At 34.8% G+C, this 21,341-nt stretch overlaps 1 protein-coding gene across 3 annotated transcripts in view; it reads right to left on the bottom strand.

The window, feature by feature from the left end:
- The window catches only part of LOC100750137 (pikachurin), a 269,452-nt gene that overhangs the window by 41,812 nt on the left and 206,299 nt on the right, over nucleotides 1-21,341 (bottom strand). For all 3 annotated transcript variants that reach the window (XM_012394376.3, XM_012394377.3, XM_012394375.3), the window contains exon 7: nucleotides 15,801-15,945. In XM_012394376.3, coding sequence (XP_012249799.1) covers nucleotides 15,801-15,945 — 145 coding nt within the window. The remainder of the gene's footprint in view (nucleotides 1-15,800; nucleotides 15,946-21,341) is intronic.

Genomic DNA, 21,341 nt, shown 5'->3' with positions numbered 1-21,341 from the left:
GTAGAATTAGTTGTTACTTTACAATGCAAAAATTTAAAATTCTAGAATTTTATCCTTTATCAAAATTATCATATTAAGTTGTCCGAAAAGTGTCTTTCTTTTACAGACCCGTCTTTTACAACGATGCATCTTTACATAAAATCTAATCTGTCGAATGTTGTGATCTTGATTTTGATAGAACAAAACTAATCATACGTAATTCGACAAAATAATATAAAACGAAAAATGTTGTGGATTCATTATTTTCTTATAAAACGAAAGAAACTTTTCGGACGATCTAATAGAATATCAGGATGCGATAAAATTTGATTTTAATTGAAAGTTAATATGCAATAAAAAGATTGGCATCTATAAGTGTCAAGTATTGTGGAGCGGTTTTTTAAAATTTAGATTTATAGAGTTTATTACATTCAGTTCATCTGCTTGTCAAGCTATAAATAAGACAGAAAATGGTTCTCTCAAGTTGATTCAGACTATCATGATTAATCTTGACGACAATATTTATAACTGTTTCGTACGTTGACAGATGATGTATTTAATTTTAATATACGATCTATAGCACGAGAAGACATTAAATATTGCTTTTAAATCATTAGTCTGCCGTTTATTTATATATTCTTAGTAATTATTAGACGCTGTTAATAAAAATCGACCAAAATGTCCACATATTTATGAGCGACAGTGTACTGTACATACGTATCAAACACGGTGTATGAAAAGGGCTGAGGGTTGACTTGTACGTACGCGTGAATCCTGGCTCGCAGCCTTCGAGTTAATGCACTTACAAAAGTCTCGAAAGTTTCAGCGTGAGTTGTACGGACCAGTTTGCCCGGGAATCATCTAGTTCCAGCTCCGTCTAAAAGGTTTCTCTGTTAGTTTGAAACTCGCGACGAAGAAACTATCGACCTGCGTCGATTGGAACGAAAAATAATTTTGATCGGATTTCTTTTCGGATGAGGAAAGTTTTCTAGTTATCCTGAGGAAATCTACAAATTAGGATTGGATTTTTACTTATTTACGCTTGGATTTTTGCTTAATTATACTGAGGAATTAGTCTAGATGCATTCTTATTTAAATATAATGTTGAATTAATTTAAAATGTTTTAGTGTTTTCTTTTCTTTATTTTGTTTTTTAAATATTCCTTCATCCCTATGTTTGGCTACGTTGCAGAGCTTGCAGGAAAACTATTATTTATTTTTATTTATTTATTTATACTTAGTCCATACTTTTCGGCTTTGAACGACTTTCGGTTTACATCTCTTATATAATTCCATTACATCACTTATATATCCCTTACACCAGCTCTTCTATAACTATATACAACTGCTTATACTTAACTATTGCACTTTACTTGATCTATCTCTATGTACTAACTTATAACTAACACTTATAACTAAGTGCTCTTTCAGTCTTTGGCTTTTATTTCCTTGCTGTGCTCCCTTCCTGTTACTCTTCTGCTACTTTTCTCTTCTCTATTATCGCTTTCAATTCTGCCAGTCCTTCTCCAGTCTCATTTAATGTTTCTACCCTGTTCCTTGCTCCTCCTGCTATCTCACATTCCTCTAATATGTGTTTCAAGTCCTCCTCTCCTTTTTTGCATAATCTGCATCCTCTTTCTCCCTCCTCTTTCCAGTGTTCCCTTGCTCTGGTTTCGTTACATCTAAATCTTGATACCATACTTCTGTCCTTCCATTTCATCTTTTGCAGGAAAACTATTAACTGTTCTATTATTAATTCGTAAATTAGAAATTACCAACATGTATACAGATTTTACTAGAAACTCGCCGCTTATGTATTAAAACGATACCAACAATGAATTGACCAAACTTTTGTTTTAAACAAGTTTCCATTAGTTACTGCAATTAATTCACAGGCCAAACTATTTTACTTGTGAGCTTAAAAAGCTCGTTAATGCAAAATCAATAAGGATCAAACGATTAATTAAAAACTTTTATCTAATTAATCCATCTCCGTAATTTGTTAAAATTCACGTGGCCTGAATTTCTGTTTTCCTCCGTTTTCAGCAACGTGTCGAATTCAATTAATTATCAAATTATAAAACAAGCAGGGATAAATTTCTTAGCGTGTTAAATCTGCGCTGATTATAGTGTCATATCTCGCTGTAAAGGGTATCGTTTAGGTTAATCCTTCTTTTTACTCGGATTTTGTATCGTGTTCTGTTAGCTTCTCGTTAAACAAAAGAAACAAATCGCATTCAACGTTACGCGAGGAATATTTCGTGTAGATGAGAAGGAAAAAGAGAATCGTTTCGTAAATAATTCCGTTTCCAATTAAAATACGCGCTCAGATCGTGCTCGACGAGTGGTGGGATTGTTTCGACGTCAAACTAAACGAATCCTTGGACTTTTCTTGGAGATTGCTCGCCGTGCAATGATAACTTGTAATTGACTTTTGAGTTTTAATTTCGTCCAATTCCTGTTCTACCATGAAAACTTTTTGTTAATCAATTCCGGAACTGAACGCAACGGATCGTTTTTTCCCCATCAAAAACCAGGACTATCGTCGTTAAAAGGATAAAAGCTTCCACGACTGAATTATATTTATTTAGATATCTTGGAAATTAGTACGTCGACCTCTTAATTAACTGAAATCTTGTATTTCGACATAGGAAAAGTGGATCGAATAAATTGCGAGATGCGTGATGATGCGAGATGAGACTGAAGAGAAAGACTTTTGCGCGGAAAATATAAAATGATTCACGAAGCTCGTTATTCGTTGAATTAAATTAAATACACAAGATTAATAACAACATAAAAGACACAGATACTTTAAAAAATGTCAAAGTATGGTAAAAGGATCTAATGAAAGCGTTAAATAATACAAAAAGGATATAAAATACATGCAATTTTTGTAGGAAGTAAAATATAAAAACCCAAAGACCAAAGTCAAAATTTCTTCCAGTTTGCCCTCCAGTTTGGATCAATCCTTTACTCCAATTTCTATAACAAGCTTTCTCCATTAAATGCGACAAAACGTAAACTAAGATCGTGACTTTCGAATTTTCTGTATTTTCAAATTTCCCGTAAAAAGATGAAAGGGCAGAATTTATGAAACAGTTTCTATTTTTTAACAATTTCCATTCGAACGCATTTTCTATATAACATATTCTAGCATCTGCACAGTTTCTCTCACATGTTCTTGTAAAACCAAAGTGTAAATCGTATCGGAAGTTTTAGCCCTAATTTTTTTTTTAACTATTACCTACACTTGCATTAGAAACTACAATGACTCTTAAATGACTTCATTCGTTTCATGTTTGTAAAATGAACAAAAATTTCATAAAATAATCCAACTATTTTACTGAAAAATACACGCTTACACGTATATATGTGTAATATATTTACTCTAAACGTAGAGGCATTTTTTTCAGAAAGCTATTTAATCACATCGACTGACCAAAACTAATTGTCGATAAATGCCCAAAAAGGAAATAAATTTTTCCTAGGGTATTTAGGTACTCGTGAAGAAAGAGAAAGGAATCTTTTGATATGGTATATTTATGATATATTTTTCGATTGCTCGCGGAGGTTGCACTCCGCCATTATGAAAATACTAGGTTTCGTATCGACGTGCAACGAAAGTGAAGCGGACCACGATTAACATCGAGTCGTGAGAAATGATATATGTATCAGCCTAAATGAGATTTTACGGCAAAGATGAAAGGATACGCTCTTTTAGAAATGCAGGTTAGCCCAATTTCCCTTTGATGTTGCCTCCCGAAAGTCCGGTCAGTCGCGCGCGGCAAGATTCATTTTCGAAACACGTGATTCCTCTTTGCGCAGCGGTGGCCTGTTAAAAAAGGCGCACCATGCGGTAAATTCGAAATACGCTTCCCTCGTCGCTTTTATTAACTCTGACTGTTCATTGTCGGATCAAGGATTCCGTTTTTGAAATCCGACGAATATTCTGTACGTTCTTTTCTCTTTTATACGATATGAAGCGTTTGAAATTTGAAATTTTTCAATAAGCGATTTATCTAGCCAAATATAGACCCATATTACAGTTCTATACAGTCTATACAGTGCCCATGATGCCAGTTTTAATTAGATAATATTAGAAATAACCTAGTATTTGTCCAGCGTAATAATCTGATATTTTGGAAACATTCAAAGCATAGTACTTGTTACGATATTTAGTACGTAAAACAAATTTCTGTCTAGGTTTTGTTATTTAAATTATTTTGCGTACTGTAATTATAACCAACGTATAATTTCGTTTACTCTGAACTCCCTCATTACCTTTGATTTTTATTTTTATCACGTGCCGTACAAAATCCTTTTCAACTTGTCTACCGGTGAATCACCATCTTAGACCGATCTCCTCCTCATCCTCATCGCGCGGAATTCTTTCATTCGAGATTTCAAGCAAGGTTTCCCACGAGGGATAGCGTACAATTTATTTCTCTTTGCTCGATCCCTGTCGCTCGACCCATTTTTCACGCGAAAACTGCGAGTGTGTTCGCGAGTTGGAACCTCGCGGGGGACAGTCACGGGGTCGTTTGAAGATGGAGAATGTGGATAATCCGTCGTTTTCAAACAAATTCGCGAGACGACGCGATACAATCCGGTTTCTCGTCGTTCGTTTCAGTTTCTTTCTGGCGAAACCGACAGGGAACAGTCGGCTATAGTTACGCTGAGTCGTCAGATGTGTTTAATCTGACGCTACTTCCCAACGAAAGACTGATTTTCTACGACTCAGAAGATCTTATTGAAGAGATGTGAAAGATGGGGACAAGAAACATACTTTTTAACTAATCCCATTAATTCCACGGTGGAATACCAGATATACCAAGCCCTGTGCATTTTCCTTGTTTTTTCATGCTTTCTTTCTTTAGAGTTGCTTTCCTCGTCATTGAGGATCAAAGACGTCTCTTCTAGTTGGAATGAAGCGAAGGAATGACGTGTGTTCCGTACCGCGACTCAATCGTTATACATTCGTCCATTTCTTCATCCACAACAACCTTTCGAGAATAGCCGTTTCTAACTTTCTAAAGATGCCATATACCTTCTCCCAGTTCTTTTCTCTGCCTACACTTTTCTTAACATATTCTCCGAGGCAGTAATAATCCCCAAGTAACCGTTACTGCCGCGTCGAAAATTAATCTTTATCATCACTGATTCCATCTGCCCGCCATAAGGTTTAATGTTTGCCGTCGAGTTCTTTGTTTTTACGATGCATTGTTTAAGTCGAGGCACTCCTTAATTTTATTAACGGCAACAGTTAAACTTTGAGACACGCGAGATTTCAGTTTGAGGGTGATCAGTTCTCATTTTTCCTATCAGTTTTTCCAACTAATTAGCAGCAATGACCGTTGCCCTTACTTCCTCACCGAAAATTGTAATTGGTGAATCAGCTTGTTCCATGTTCTAGGTACGTCCATCTCAAGTTTTCATCTTTTCCACATGTATCACCGATACTTCACTTGCACTCAGCTTTCCGCACAAGACACGCAGTAAAATCATACTATTCCGCGTACACTTAACGTTCATCCGCACATTCAGTCTTTGAAGGTGTTCTTTGTGAAATATACAGTTATATTTAAACTTCAAAACCCTGTGTCAGATTCTGTATAAATATCTCTATCATCGTAATTGAGATAGGGAATTGGCTGATTCGTGGTATCTACTAATCGAGACGAGAATTTATGACTGTTGACGAGTCACATCGCAGACGCGTCTTCCCGCGAGCATAGTCGAACAGCGTGGAACGTAACAGAGAAATGGCGTTGCTTTTTTGAATTCGTCTTGCAGAAAATGTTTTTGATATCTTCAATTTGATGTCTGTATTTCGAGGGAATTCTCTTTGATACTGTTTGAGGACGGTATCTTTCTTTGAGATTAGATATCGATCTCTGAAAATTAGATAGTGCCGACAATGTGTATTTGGCTGTTTTAAAAATCATGTGAATCGTAGTTGATTTAGTGATCTTTGAAATATTTTCGAGAAATGCCAAATTACGAGAACGAATAACGTGAAACATGAAAATAAAGTGCACTTCATTGAATTTCAACTGTGCTACTTTTATTCGTTGCTATATGTTTCAGGTATAAAACGGATTTATCACCGAATAAATCGAAATGGATAAAATAGACATAGCGCAACGAACGAGACCAACGAAAGAGGTAGCAATTGAATAAACGTTTATGAATTGATAAAAAAATAACAAAGATCAACGTCACAATTGAACGAAAGGAAATATATTTTTCCGACACGTGACAAATGAAATATTAAATTACTGTTGTGATATCAAATATTTAATCGCGATCACGTGGAAACCACTCATCTAACGGACTTTTTTACAAGCTTGTCCCGTTTTGCTTCCTTTCGTGCCACGTCGTCATTGTCTAGTCAGGAAAAAGAAAGAAAAAAGGAAGAGGGAGGACAAATTAAAGTAGCTGCGACGAGTACTAGTTATTCCGCGACCTGTTACAAAGTAGAGAAAATTAGATACCCAAGAAACGTGTTTTGTGTTTCAAGCAGATTACGCTTATATTATTCAGTCAACGGCGAAAAATGAAGGTATCATTCGAGTCTCGAGCTTCGCCAGTGGAATGCTGGACAATATAATTATCGGGAGAGCTACTTCCATCGTTTTGTCAATTACTTTATTATAAAATAGCTTAATACGTATTAAAATGAACAACGGATCAATGTTGAATTTCAGTGATATTTCATAGATGATAATTTAATCTTCGATTTAATCGTTTTAATTAATAAAAATCGTTAAATCGTTAAAACTGAGGTGGATAGGTCGTGATAGGTACTGAAGGTACACTCGAATATGTTCAACAACCAATAACATTTATTAGATTCTATCAATTAACAACAATTAACGATTAACAACGGTTGACGCTTAACGACGATTAATAACAGTAACGATTAACCGAATTCTCAAAAGAGAATTAAGAATCGTAGGGATATCGATGGTACATTGGGCCTGTCGACCTTGCGCTTTAAAGGTATAGCGCTTTGTGCCGTGAAGCCGTTGGAAATTTCCGTGGTCGAGTGCCGCCACAAAACATTAGTAGAATTTTCGAAAAGTCACAGCAGCTATAAGTAATTGCAATACGTAATTCTGAAAGGAGTTACATTAATTAACTATAAGCAATTACAATATACGATTCTCAAAAAAATTATAGTATTTGTAAAAGAACAGACAACTTGTCGTTGGTATGAAAAATAATAATTAAAAAGTTTGAGGGTTATAAAAGTAGACCAGAAAATTACCAGCAATAATCAGCAAACGACTTTATTTCCAACAATTCCAACATTCTTTTGCAATGATCAAAATGTATTAAATCCGTAAAACCGTATTTTAATTAATCCTGGAAGAGGCAAACTGGGTGGTTGATTCATGAATTTCACAAAGACCCAACTATTTATCAAAAATTCTCTCGCGATGTGAATTCCCGGTATTTTTATGAATGAACCGCAAACCAATGCCAAAGGATACGTGCTAAACTATTCGAAACAAAAGGCGAAAAGGTAAAAGGAGAGACTCGTCAATCTCGTGTGGCAACGTCTGTGTTGTTGCTCCTTTGTTTTGAGACACGCGACGATTTTGTTGCGACTCGTCGAAAAAGAATAGGACGAAACAGTAAGTCAAGAAGGGCCGTGCGGAAGGTGAGAAAAAAAGCAAATGTAGAGACGAAAAAAGAACATGCGGAATGGTCAGAGGTCGGCTCCTCTAATTACGATGCTGTCGTTAGGATACCGGTGCTTAATGGCACTTCGGAATAAAGTGAGCTCGGTTCGCGGACCCATTTGCCAGCGATGTCCGCTGATTTTAAAGGTAATTAAATTCACCTCCAGGGAAAATAGACGGTCCGTCTTCGTATCGCGGGGCCAATCCTTGAGACCGCACATCGATTACCGTTTTTCTTGATCCCAGATAAAACTTTTGCGAAAACATTGGGTTGGAACGTTCATAAATTTCATACCTTCGTTTCCTTATTTTTATTTTGGATTAAAGGTTGATAATGATTAATCGCCTTTTTAAGTTAAGAATAGTTTTTAAGGTTGATGGAATAGAAACGTAAAAGAATTCTGATTCTTTATCATTTTAGTCTCGTGGAAAATAATTAACGTTCGTAAAATTTAAAGTTTTAAAATTATTTGCCTTGACATACCCTTTTTGTTAATTTTTTTTGTCGTGAAAACATTTTAATATCGCAGATGTGTAAATACAGAGTTGCTTAAAATAATTCATTTTTACTACTATGCATCGCTACTGTGATACGAATTTTTGTTGTTCTGTCTGACTACTCAGTGGCCTATTCTACTTCATCGATAATAGTTCAATACTCCATTTTTCTTTCGTTTATACCACATATGTACACGACGAATATACTTAATTTGTTTATTATAAACACATATTAACGAATTTGTTTAGGAGGTTAGTTTTACATACATATTATCCCATCTAATGAATCGATAATATACATAATCTTTCCTACCCGGTTGATTACACACGTAACTTGTTCTACTATTCTAATCTTGCGTGGGATATGTTCAAGCAATCTAATCATATGCTCAACCTGTCCTTCACGTCTGTTATACAAAGCTCTGTTCTACTCGCCTGATCGTATCCGCACCTATTCTACTAGTTCGATCGCGTGCGAATTCTTATTCTACTTATTCGACCATGTATCTACTACACTTGACTTATCAAGAGTTTTAACAGTTTACATAACAATCGCGAATTAATGCAAATTTCATATAAGAAATCAGATAATTTATAAAACGATAAACGTAGAAAATATAATATTGGTAATTTTTTGAAGTAATATTATTTTGTACTTTGGATTTCTGGGACAAAATAGAAAGATTCCGAATAAAAGCAGCATCGATACAAAAATAAAAATCACACGATCTCCAACTGCACAGCGTACATAACGTTATGTAGATAAAATATATAAATAGTATAATTAGAAATTATTGCGTCATTCGCTTTATTTCTTATTCACATTTTCATTTCTTTCGATCACTATAAGATACTATAAAAGGTAAGAAATTTAATACAATGAAGGACTTCAAAGCAGTAAGAGAATACTTTGCGTCAAGATCTTAACAATATTTCAAGAGAGAAGTTAAAAAATTGCCGAAATGTTGAAATATAGAAGAAAAGATAGTTAATATACCATTCATTTATAAATAAAATATTCGTATTTCAAAAACATTTAACATTATAAAGTTACATACGTATATGTATAGTGACTTCCATAACTGTCACAACAACCTTTGTAAGTGGATAATTTTTTTAAAATTGGGTCAAACGAATTGCGTTTCTTTTAGAACTTAAAAGGATTAGTTTACTGGATGACGTATAAAAAAGTGGCAAAGAACAAAGTAAAGATATTTTTCAACCCTTTTACCTGGCCTTGCAATGGAGATTTAAATGATACATTTTAAACATTTATATGAGTTTTGTACACGCTAAAAATTTCATCGAAATCAGATAACATTGCTACGAGCTGTAAACGGTTAAAAATGGCGAAAATCACGGCTTACACGATTTTCGGTATAAAATCTACACCTTTCGATGGCTGTCGCTTGTTTCCGCATCGACTGATTTCGATAAAATTTTCAGCATATATATAACTGACATAAATGTTTACAACGCGTCGTTTACATTTTCATTAGAAGCATAAGGAAGTTGGAAAATACTTTTACGACATTTGCTCTTCTCCTTCCGAATTTTTTTACTACGTCATCTAGTAAACTAATCCTCCAAACTTCTAAAACAAATAACCCATCATTTGGTCCGATTTTAAACTACTTATTCAGTACCAAAGGCCGTTGCAATAGATTTGGAGAGTACTGTATGAACACAATTATAATAATAATAGCGCGGCGAGAAAGGTAAAAAAATAGACAATGATATGTTTTGATTTGCAATGAACTACTTTAAAAAACGACAGTGTTCTTCGCGGGGATAAAGCACAATTATCAGTTAATAAGAGGCCCTCCATCGTTGCGCGGGGAGAGCCGTGATTTCTTGCTCGTTGATTTAAGATTTCTTTTCGCCCCGGCGAGCCGCGATGGTCGACAATATTCTTCGATTGTTTCGCGGAACTTGGCCGTAGACGAACTTGGCTGTATTTTTAAAGGAGCACTCGAAACCACTCTTCCCCTGGCCGAGGAAAGTAGCGGGTCTTTCTCTTCCCGCGAACGCGGCGTACTAACTTATTACGAAACAATTTGCAAGTCTTATGAGAATGGTTGAGAGGGAAAGCTAGAACGAGGGGGAAAAAGAAGAACGACCGAGACCAGAGAGGAAAGAAAAAGAGACACCGAGGGACGGAGGCTTAGAAAGTAGGTAGCTTTTAAAGACTTTTAATTCGAGAGCGAAATGCCGGCTAGCTCTATCGTGTAATTTAAAGAAAATGCTGCTGCGAGATGTAGTAAAACGCTGTTTTCTAGTTATTTAAATGTTTTGAAAGAAAAATAAGTATATAATAATAATTATAGAGAAAATATAAATAATAATAATAAATTTGATAGATAGTCTAACGATTAGAAATAATAAGCATTAAAATGCATCTCGCAGGATGTTTGAAAATGTTGAAGTCAAACTTCAAAAATATATAGCAATTGAAAGAAAAAAAATGTCTTAATAAATGTCAAATATCATTAGACGTTTCCAACCATGAGCTTAAAACGAAGTGAATTTACATATATTGTTAAGAATTATTTTCTTGCCTTGATGGATACTTTATGCTCCAGGCTCTGATTTTTTTTAAAGAAGAGGAAATCCATATTTTTAAGAAATTATTAGCTTTTCACATCGTTTAAACGAAAATTCTAAACATCAGAAGATGATCAAAGTTTCATTTTCACTAACTATTGTTAACCTTGTATTCCAATCCCCAATTAAATATTACTGGATCATAAATGAGCACAATAGTCGAGTTTGGTCGACGTTAGCGCGCTAAATTAACAACGTCCTTTAATATGTAAATTATAGAGTATTAAATAAAGTTAATTGTAATTTATTAAATTTATTAAATAAAATTCACGAGTCTAGTCCAAAATGACCAACTATTATACACGTACATAATAAAATTTAATTCATCTGTAACGAGAAACTATGGTATTTATAACGCCGAAATACCGAAATACCGAAATACCGAGATCTTAGATTTTATTGACGAAAACGCAGCTTCCGTTGCTGCTATACTACAAAAGGATTATAACAATTTTCATAAAAACCATGCACACACGAGAAACATCGTACACCGTCCCAGTTTCATTATACCGGCGTACGCGAATTAGGGTAAAATTAGCCTTCTCTTAGAACAGGGTGAACGAGAAAATCGATAAACGCCGATGATACGCGACATCGCGGTTGAATTTCCTTAATCGAGCAAACTATGGGCAAGTTTCACAGGTAACGCTGCATTTTACTGATTACACAGTGTGGCGTAGTCCGTTTCATAGGCGTGGTTCGATTATTCATCGTTCACAAGACCGGCCATTTGTCTTTATATGTCCGATCGTGGGCCATAAACACGAAGGGGAGTTGAAAATACATCAAACCTTTTCACGTGAACGTATTATGTTGCACGATACGCGATCTGCAGAGATTTCGTGCCGTGTAAGATGATAATTTCGCGTTACAGTACATGGATGAAAAATAGAGAAAAATAACAGACATTAGTCTGGTTTCGTTACTGACCAACGGAATTATTTTTCAGGAGTTGAATGTTATAACGTTACCTTAATTTGCGTAAGTCTTTTCTTCTCCGTTATTTTTCTAGATTGTATATCCGTTTCCACGTGCTGTATAATTATCACGAATTTACAATGTTAATTCGCATATACCGTGTTCCCTTGACATCAACCATCATCAGATTCTCTAATTACATCGTATCCATGTTGTTTCTACAACTTAATTGCACACGTGCGTATATACATGTTATCTACCATGCCAGACTGCAATCAAATTCAGATAGAATATTTCTGCTCTAAGACGGGTGGATATCGCTCTGAGAAGAGAAACTTGAAGAGAAACATTCTAACGTTTTGACAGAGAGACTCGTTATTAACCTATGAGAGTGATATATTTCAACCAGATGTGTTGTAATGTCCACGTCATACGTATAATTCATCAAACAATAAAATTGCTTAAGTACCTTATACTTATTAATATTTATATACCCTTGCTATAATATTAAAATTATCAAAACTTTGACAGATGTGACTTTGTATAATTTATATGCACGATAATAATTCTTATATCTTAATTTATCTCAAGAGAAATGCCAAGTTTCACAGAACTTATAAAACGGTCCATTAATTAAAAACCATCGACTAATTACTCTGTCTATACTGTATAGTTTTACTCTTTGCTCTGACGCATCGTGTGATATTAAAACAGCTCGAAAATCCGGGGACAGAGGGACTGGTTTCTTCATAATTCCTGGAATTGTCGAAGCGTTAAACGCGGTCATTAATTGGCAGCCGATCAAACAGCTCGGGACACTCGCGAAAAAGATGAATTCTCATACGAGTATCAGGCGAAAGTCTGTGGGCTCGACTCGTTTTCACGCTCCATTTGGCCGCGTAATTTGCGGGCTGTCGTTTTCAAACGAGTCGAAAGTAATATTCCAACCCTGTGTCGACCCTGTTCCGACGCAAACACCGGAAAATCTTTGACGTGCCGTCCCTGTGAATGTCTTTCGCACGCCGTAGCACAGTCTTTTCTCTTTTTTTCCGCCTCTCTAACAAACGCATACACGGCACCGTCCATTATTCGGCTACAGTGCCCCGTTTTAATCATGCTCCGGCACTTACTCGTCTCGGTTTTATTCTACGAGTTCTCCCGACTGCACCGGGGTCAGCGTATACTTTTGTCCCTCTCTACCCTCTTTTCATTCGGTTTTTTCTTTCGCTTTTCTTTTACTTTGTCCTGTTTCTTCGTCTGTTTGCTTCTATCCGTCCTTTTCGTTTCTTCTTTCAAGATTCTTTTTGTTTCTTCTCTTCTTGTATTCTACAAATGAGACACAACGACGATGCTGGTCTTTTATCCACGGAGAAAAGTCTAACGTAAGTCAATTTCACTGCCGACGCGATCAACTATTTTTGTCTACTCCATTCCGTTGACTCTTTGATCTCATCTCGATGGCTTCTGCATCGCTGCAAAGAATACTTTGTTTCGGTGATCGCACGTGTCGAGATATATGCAGTTTTCTTGTCAGTATTAGGGGGTTGTAATTAGCTTACTTTTTCTGGATCGATCTGCAGTTATTTGAGCCCTTTTGGAGGATTACCGAGAACTGTTGTGTCTCCTTTGTAGATCACTGCTGACCTAGTTCTTTTCTTCGTCAGTCGCCTGCCTTTTGAGATACCTTCTCCACCAATCGAACGTTTGTAGTCTTATTTGAATATCGTATATTTTATTTCCAGTATGTATTTGTCCCCCTGGCCATTCTGTATGTGAATATCGTTGAATAATTTGAAATTGTTTTCGTACTTTTTTTTTTAAATCAGAATTATATATAGAGATATCATGAAGAAACATTACGAAATATTAATTTCACGGAAACTGAGGCTTCGAAATCGAGAAGCAATTTATCAATTCGTCGAACAAATTGTCGTAGCAATTACTAGTCGATCAGCTATCGAAACGAGACAAGGATATACAGAGTCATCAAAAAAAATCTCCCTTCGTTCGGCAATTTTTATATTCTCCTTATAATTCTAAACTAATCAATACCTGTTCGCTCAAAATACGGCGCAGGCTTTCCAATTGAATAAAAAATGCACGAACGAAAATAAGTCTAAAATAAGATGCTAATTAAGATCATAAAATTTTCCTCCAATTCATCCGTATACTATTCTGTTTTTCTATTATTTTTATACTTTCCAAGCAAACAAAGCAGTCCCCTCAAAACATGGAGCATATATCTGCCCATTAAGTTAAAGAAAAGAAGAAATAAAAATAAACATACCGCGATAAACCATAAAACAAGAAAGTAAAGTATTATGTAAAGCGGAAAGAAAAATTAACACGGTTATAACATTCTTCGAATTTGTTTCCATGATTTTGTCAAATTCGATATTATTCTCATATTTTCGCCAATCAATAATAACCTTCAAAACACAGACCATCGTAATACAGAATTAAATTAGGAAACGAAGAAACGAGTATAAGGCAAACGATCAAGAAAATACAGAATTGAAGTATTTTAAGAGTTAAGGTACTGAGGTGTAAGTGTTGTCCGTAATGATTGTGTAGATGCTGGCTGTAGATGTCGCTGATGGGGTACAGCTATTTTTCTTCTAATTTAGATGCGTGGAAGAAAAATCGGACTCCGGTCGCCGGGATTCGAGAACCCGGGTCCCGAACGATCGTAGCCTAAGGCGCTAACCACTGCGCTGCCGTCGTCCGACACTAATTAGTGTCGAGTGGTGGGATATCTGCTGTTGGGTGCTGCCACAGTACAATAATATAAAATTCTCGTTGAGTCAAACTGGAGGAATAATCGAAAATTGCATGGTGGTCGTTAGACGGACAATTTCCTTGGAAAATAACATTTTCGTCGGGAAACCTGTATCGTGGATGGAATTGCATGCAGGTGAATAACGATGACGTCGGCGTGCACTGAGGCAAGAATACATGGTGAGTCGTGAAAAGATTTGCTCGCCCCTCTACCAAAGACGTCAGCCAGTCCGGGATTTTAAAGGGAAACGTCTAAGCGAGTGCCGCCTTTTAACTGGCGGAAAATTACGCCGAGGAAAACGGATTTATATACGAGATGTCGTTGTGCAACAATCCGGCACAACTCGGTTATATCTGTCAATGGAAATTTGTCGCGAGATCCTTGCTCTACGATCGATCGTGAATTTTTATTGAAACGGGAAATGCCGATCTACATTATGCTTCCTTTTAGTCTGTAATTGTAATCTCATTAGGGATAGCTTGTTAAAGTTTACTTATCTTATAACTTTTATCTTCTGAGATTTCGAAGTTTAGTTTTCGAGATTTAATCAATAAACTATAATAGATTTAGTCAGTAAATAAATCTTTAATTAATGATCTTTGAAATTTGAAATGTTACATAAAGTTGCTTCATGTGATAATATACTATAATTTAAAATATATCGTTTGCAGAATTTTACTTATAGATTTTCTGAGATTTTGAAGTGTAATTAAAATATAAAGATATATAAAGATATACAATAGATTCATGAAATCTGTTCAATGAATAAATTTGCAACGAGTAATCTTTAGAATTTGAGGTTTATGTTATATTCGTAAAATAAGTATAGTCCAAATGTTACTTATGAAGCTGCTTTCTGCGATGTTACAATTTATCAAATTTAGCATTATATCATTTTCAAAATAACATTTGATAATTCTTCGGATAATTAAAAAAATTGTCTTAAAAAATTATTTTTCGGAAAGTAATTTTCACTCTATATAATCATATGAAACGATTCATACTGTTTTCATCAATTCTTTTTCGTTTCAGCGCTACTTCAGCTAATCCTCTAACAATTATCCTTCTTCTGAAATCATCCTCGAAACGTCGAGTTTCCAAGAGTCATTGGCGCATTTGCATACTCGTGAGGCTATTCATCGTGTCTTTTGGAAGTGATCATCAATTTCAATTCTGGTTTCTATAAATGCTGACAATCCTAATTCCAATACGAGATCGCGATTAAGTATTTGCGTGTCACGTCGACAAATTTCTCCCCGTATAATCGACAATCGATCGTTCCATTTTTAACCAACACGTAACGCCTCGTTGAAGATCATTGAACTTATTCTTACCTTCGATCTTCCCTCGACACGTTTCTCTTGATTCAACTGAATCCAGGCGTCCCATCGATGTCTGTAGACGGTCAGGGTGTTCCATTCGTTCAGCCTCACTGTTTGCGTGCTTCTAACTGTGCCGACTCCGCTCCCACAATCGAACCTTCGAATAAATATCAATATCTCGTTACTTTTGCTTATTGCAATGAAATAATAAATTTCCGTGAAATTTATGCGTAAACCTTATTTGAGTAAGAATATTTGATTCAATAAATGTCTCGTAAAATATCAGTTTATTTTTTTGATATTTATGTAATAGATTTTTCCCTGATTCATGCATAATATGTACTTTGTTTTAATGTTAAAAGTCTCGTAGAATTGCAGCTTATTTTTTTGGTATCTGTGTCGTAAATTTTTCTGCAATATTTGCATAATAATTTGATTTCAGCATATTTTCCCGGCATTTGTATCATAATTTCTTGTATGATTTATATATAATTATATAATGTAGATTGGGAGAAAAGTTAAAACTCGAGATCGTGAGATTATGTATGACATTTTAGCACATTTTATACATTTTACACATTTGTGTAATCTTTAGTACAGAATATTAAATTTTGTGACAGAATATTAAGCTTTCCGATCGTAAGTGTTTTATAGGTTTGGAATTAAAGACGAACAAAGCATTTATTCCCTTTTGAACATGGATAGGACGATATATTTTTAATATACAGTCATGAAATAGTAAGAATTTTATTCGATTGTCAAAAAGATTGCAATTCTTATCCGATTATTGCCTTCGATTTTTCTTCTGTTTCAACGTTTCACTTCAATTTTTCCAATTACGTATCCCTCATTGTTCGAGTAACGCCATTTATCTACCAGCAGGAAGTGTGGTTTCCCGCGAAACAGAGAAACGTAAGAAGTCGGTCCAGTATCTCAAACACGGATCTGTAAGGTTTCATTGGTGCAAAAATCGTTCGTAGACTGTTAGAAAAACTTATTTCCGGTATAATGAATCGCGTGGTACGTGAATCTGAAACATGTTTCTCTATCGTGAAAAATAGTCTTTCGAGCGCTTTGAACTTTTCCAGTCGAAGCATCGGATAATTAAAGATGAAATTAAAGTGAATTTCATATAATTTATGAAAATATACAGTTTCGAACACTTTGATAGATTCTTAATACACATCTGGAGATCTTTTAAACGTGCAAGGTATTGATTTCTATAATGCAAGTTTGTATCCTCACCCATAAGACGATTAAATACCACAAATGAATACAAAAAATAAAATATTTGTGGCTATGAATAGGAAGCTGAATTTTACAAAAGTTTATATTATACAAAATATTTCTGTACTTCCAACAGATTCGAACGTTAAAATACATTTCTATACATACTCATAATAAATCGAGACATTTAGAAATCCATTTATGCACTTGGAATGCGCGCAATTTATGCGCACCATCACGCAATTACTATTTTTATCGTTTGAAAAACTTTTCCCAATTCAAAACGGAACACGGAACAATATTTAAAAATTATTGAACGATTTTCGATTGCCATAATCGATCGATCATTTTCAATTTGAACGTTTCAATGTATAAACTAGCTAATCCCACGTTTCAATGTATAAACTAGCTAATCCCACGTTTCAATCTCGCGATATTCTTAAACAATGATCTGCTGAGTCGATAATACAGAATTTACGCTCGCGTCGACGCGAGAATGAAAAAGCATTATATCTATTAACTATTCCATAACAGGGACGTCAATCAGAGGTTGGAAGCACGAGATTAATAGTCATGACGAGCAAGCCTTCGCGCGAGGCGAGTTCTCACCAATATCCTCGAAATTTTTGCCGATGAGAAGAGAGGAAGAATTTGTTAAAACGAAACGATGCGACCTGACGCTGCAATTACTCGTTTGCGGCGTACGGTGCAATGCATCGATTGTATATGGTAGATAGAATGCCGTATGTCCGTCATTGTCTTCACCGATTCTTTCGCTCCTTCCGGTACAACGATAATGTCCGATGTCATGGAAACGGTCCAAGAATATTAGCGCCGCGACCAGAAATTGAATGTTAAACCGATTACGATGCTAACTATACCCGAAACGATTTCTTGAATTGTTAGGATTTTATTATACTTCTCTGGTTGAATGTGTATAGTGGGGTGGAACGAAATATTTGATATTATTTCTTTAATTAGAGATAGTTCTAACAGCCTTCTATTGTACTATACGAAAGAAATAAAAAGAAAGATACGTGAAAAATGTATGATGTAATGAAAACAAGACGTACACCGGATAAAAAATTATTTAAATTCTAAAAAGAATGCACCGTAATAAATCTATAAAATTTCTATACAGAAATTACGAATTGGTCATTTTCATCAGTATAGTAATTTTGCTATTAATCCTGAAATGCTACAGTAAAATGTTATTCATTCTTCAATTATTTTATTTTAATTGTTTTGAAAAAGCAATCTGTGAGAGATTTCGTTATATTTTTGGTAACTTTCCAGTAGAAAGCAGAATAGGTGTGTATTAGTTTGAAGTGGTTGTTCACAAAGTATGTTCACAAAGTCGTGTTACGTTCAACCATCTAAACTGTATTTTCACAGTTGCAACATTCACATATTCGCGTGATTTAAATTTTCCCCGGTATAGCGTTAATGGAGTTCTATAAAGCGTAGAATTAGAGGGGTCACCATTGTACTTGTTAGGGTATACTTCCAGGGTTTAGTTTTGCCTTCGAGGCAAAATGTTTACGAACTATTCGAATAATTGGTAATTTGGTCGTAAATGTCTCCTCGTGGTATGAATTTTAATTAAACGTTTTTCCATAGGAATGATATTGTAAAGAGAATGCATATTCTAATAGATAAAAAACTTTGGATAGCATTTTAAGCACACGATCATGTTCGTTATTAATCTATTAGTTTTTTTTATTTAACTTTAATTGTAATTCCTGACTATTATTACGATAACTTGGATTATTTCAAACATTATAAAAATCTTTAATAATCATGAATTAGGTTGAGCTTCATAATTATAACTCCGACAATTAACTTAAGTTTATAATGTCAGTAATTATCTTAAGTTCAGATCTAAATTTTGTAATAGAGTACTTTGTAATATACATTATTACTATATATATATATATTATTATTATTATTATAGTAGACGTATCTCCATATCATAGCAATTAAGATTAAAAGTGTCTTATACTTCTAACTTTTAACCTCATTTACATTCGAACGATCCGAGAATAATTAATAATCACGTCTGAAATAATTATGCATAACAAATTATCTGTCTCTATTAATCTATCGTTGCAATAATAATATTTTTCGAAACGATTCTGCACGAGAACAACGAAGGACAGAAAGGAGCGTGCTTAGTCACGGTGGCAAGGGGTTGAGTTCTAAGTTGTGGTAATTATCACTGTCGGAGAGTAAACGACATGGTAATGAGAAATTTTAACGAGTTACGCTGACTGCAGCGTTAATCCCACACAGTCGAAGCACGTAATTAATAACACGCTGCTTACCGCACGCGTCCGCTACTTGTAAGTTTTAAGGCTGACCACAAGTACCTCGTCAATTTTGATTCTAATCTAACGAGAATAAGGCCTATATTGTTTTATGGATATAACAATTCCCTATATTTCTGATAGTTATACCAATCAGCTTCATAAATTGAAAAATAAACAGCATAATAGTGACACAGTCTTTAAAATGTATCTTGGAATTTATAATTAATTATATCATCTTTTCGAGATGAATATTAACTATTAATATCGTACATTCTCATTTGGTAGTCAATAAATTTTATCTTATTTATTGAATAACATTTTCTAAATTTGCATTTCCTCCTGTGAGAAACAGATAATAAGAATGGGAAAAGAAAAAAGACGAAGTGTCATTAGTAAAAAAAATATTAAACTCTCTATTATACTTAATTTCGTATTACGATAAAAATTAATCAAATAATGAAAATAATTTGTGATGCCTAACATTGCAAACATTTTGCACACACAATTTTTAAAATACGAATAGAAGAATCGCGTATAGAGAACGATATAAAATCACATAACTGTAAGTGCAGTTTACCAGTTACTATACCAGTGCAGTTATTATACCGGAAGCTTAGCATAACAGAATTTCTTCCCTTGCAATATACATATATCTCAAAGTTTTTTATTTTTTACGCACCATACAAAGTGGCATTTAAAAAATATATTCGTGACAACGGGTCGTTGTTGTTACTATTACGAATACGTGGTCCGAAATGGTTTAAATTAAATAGCGACGCAAGCTACACTATGCATTCTGCATTCGTAGCGATCGTGAGAAAAGCCGATTAGCGAGCCATAGGATACTCGAAGCCGAAACGAAAAGGCGGAAATTCAATTCCGGCCATTGTTGCGAGATAATATCCGGGAGAATCTAGTGTCCCTTAAAGTACGAAGATAAAAGCAGAAACAGCGGAGAAAATGGCGATTTTTATCGTTCGAAAAGTCGTGCACGTTGGCCTTGTTGGCAGTTTTCAAAAATGTGTGCGAAATAATTAAAAATTCCTCCGGTGGCGAAGATCGCAAGGGGTCGTGACCCTGACCTTGTTCGAGTGAATGCTTCCTCGCGATATGGTGACCCCGGTATGCAAGATGCACTTGACATTTTCGCGACGCTCGCGTCATTGCACAGAAGTCACGTACTTGTGGCTACATGCCTCGCATGAGTGGTGAATCACGATTGCTGACGTAGTAATTAATTTATGATCGATTAAGTATTTTTGGAATTTCGTAGATATTATTGTAATTTTGGTTAGGAGTTCGATAACTTTGGCAAAGAGTAAGGAGTTAAGATAATTTTCTTACATTTCTCATTTTTCTATTTTTCATACTAATGGTGATACTAGATAGATAAATGTGTTCTTTATTTCTGCATAACAGCCAAGAAATTTGGTAAATGTATGGTATTATTTTATTTTTTTTATATTGTTATATTTATAGCTTTTTCTTATTTTTTCTGTTTTATGGTATTATGCTGATTTGATAATAATTTGCGCTATCTATATACATATGATAAAATAGAAGTTGTATCTGCACATTAAATAATAAAAAGAAACAGCAATGCACGAGTAGCTCAGAAGCTATGGAATCAAAAAAATTAATTTTTGGAATTTTCCTCTGCTGTTTGTTTGTCCGTTTGTACTCGCATCACGTAAGAACTACTGAACATATTTTGATGAGGTTTTATCTATCTATAGCCTAGTGTCTAGGAAAGAAAATAGGATGTTTCATCTTGATCCGTTTTGTAGAAGCTGAGAAATAACCTGGCATCTGAGTTGTATGCGCTCCCAGGTCAAGAACCTTTTTACAATTTAATAATTTTTGCTGCGGAGGATAACTGTTAGTAAGAACGATACGTAGGTGTTTCATTCATAAAAATTTGCCTGCTTAAAGATTGTTTCGTACATTAGTAGACCACGCGAACGACGTCGTGGGCAAGAACTGCGATAGACGGAATTATTTTCACTATTGAATCTCT

Source organism: Bombus impatiens, unplaced genomic scaffold (genome assembly GCF_000188095.3).
Source record: "Bombus impatiens unplaced genomic scaffold, BIMP_2.2 scf_0083, whole genome shotgun sequence".
In the NCBI taxonomy this organism is placed as follows: Eukaryota; Metazoa; Arthropoda; class Insecta; order Hymenoptera; family Apidae; genus Bombus; species Bombus impatiens.
The sequence above is the reverse complement of the archived record's forward strand: the minus strand, read 5'-3'. Positions and strand labels throughout refer to the sequence as shown.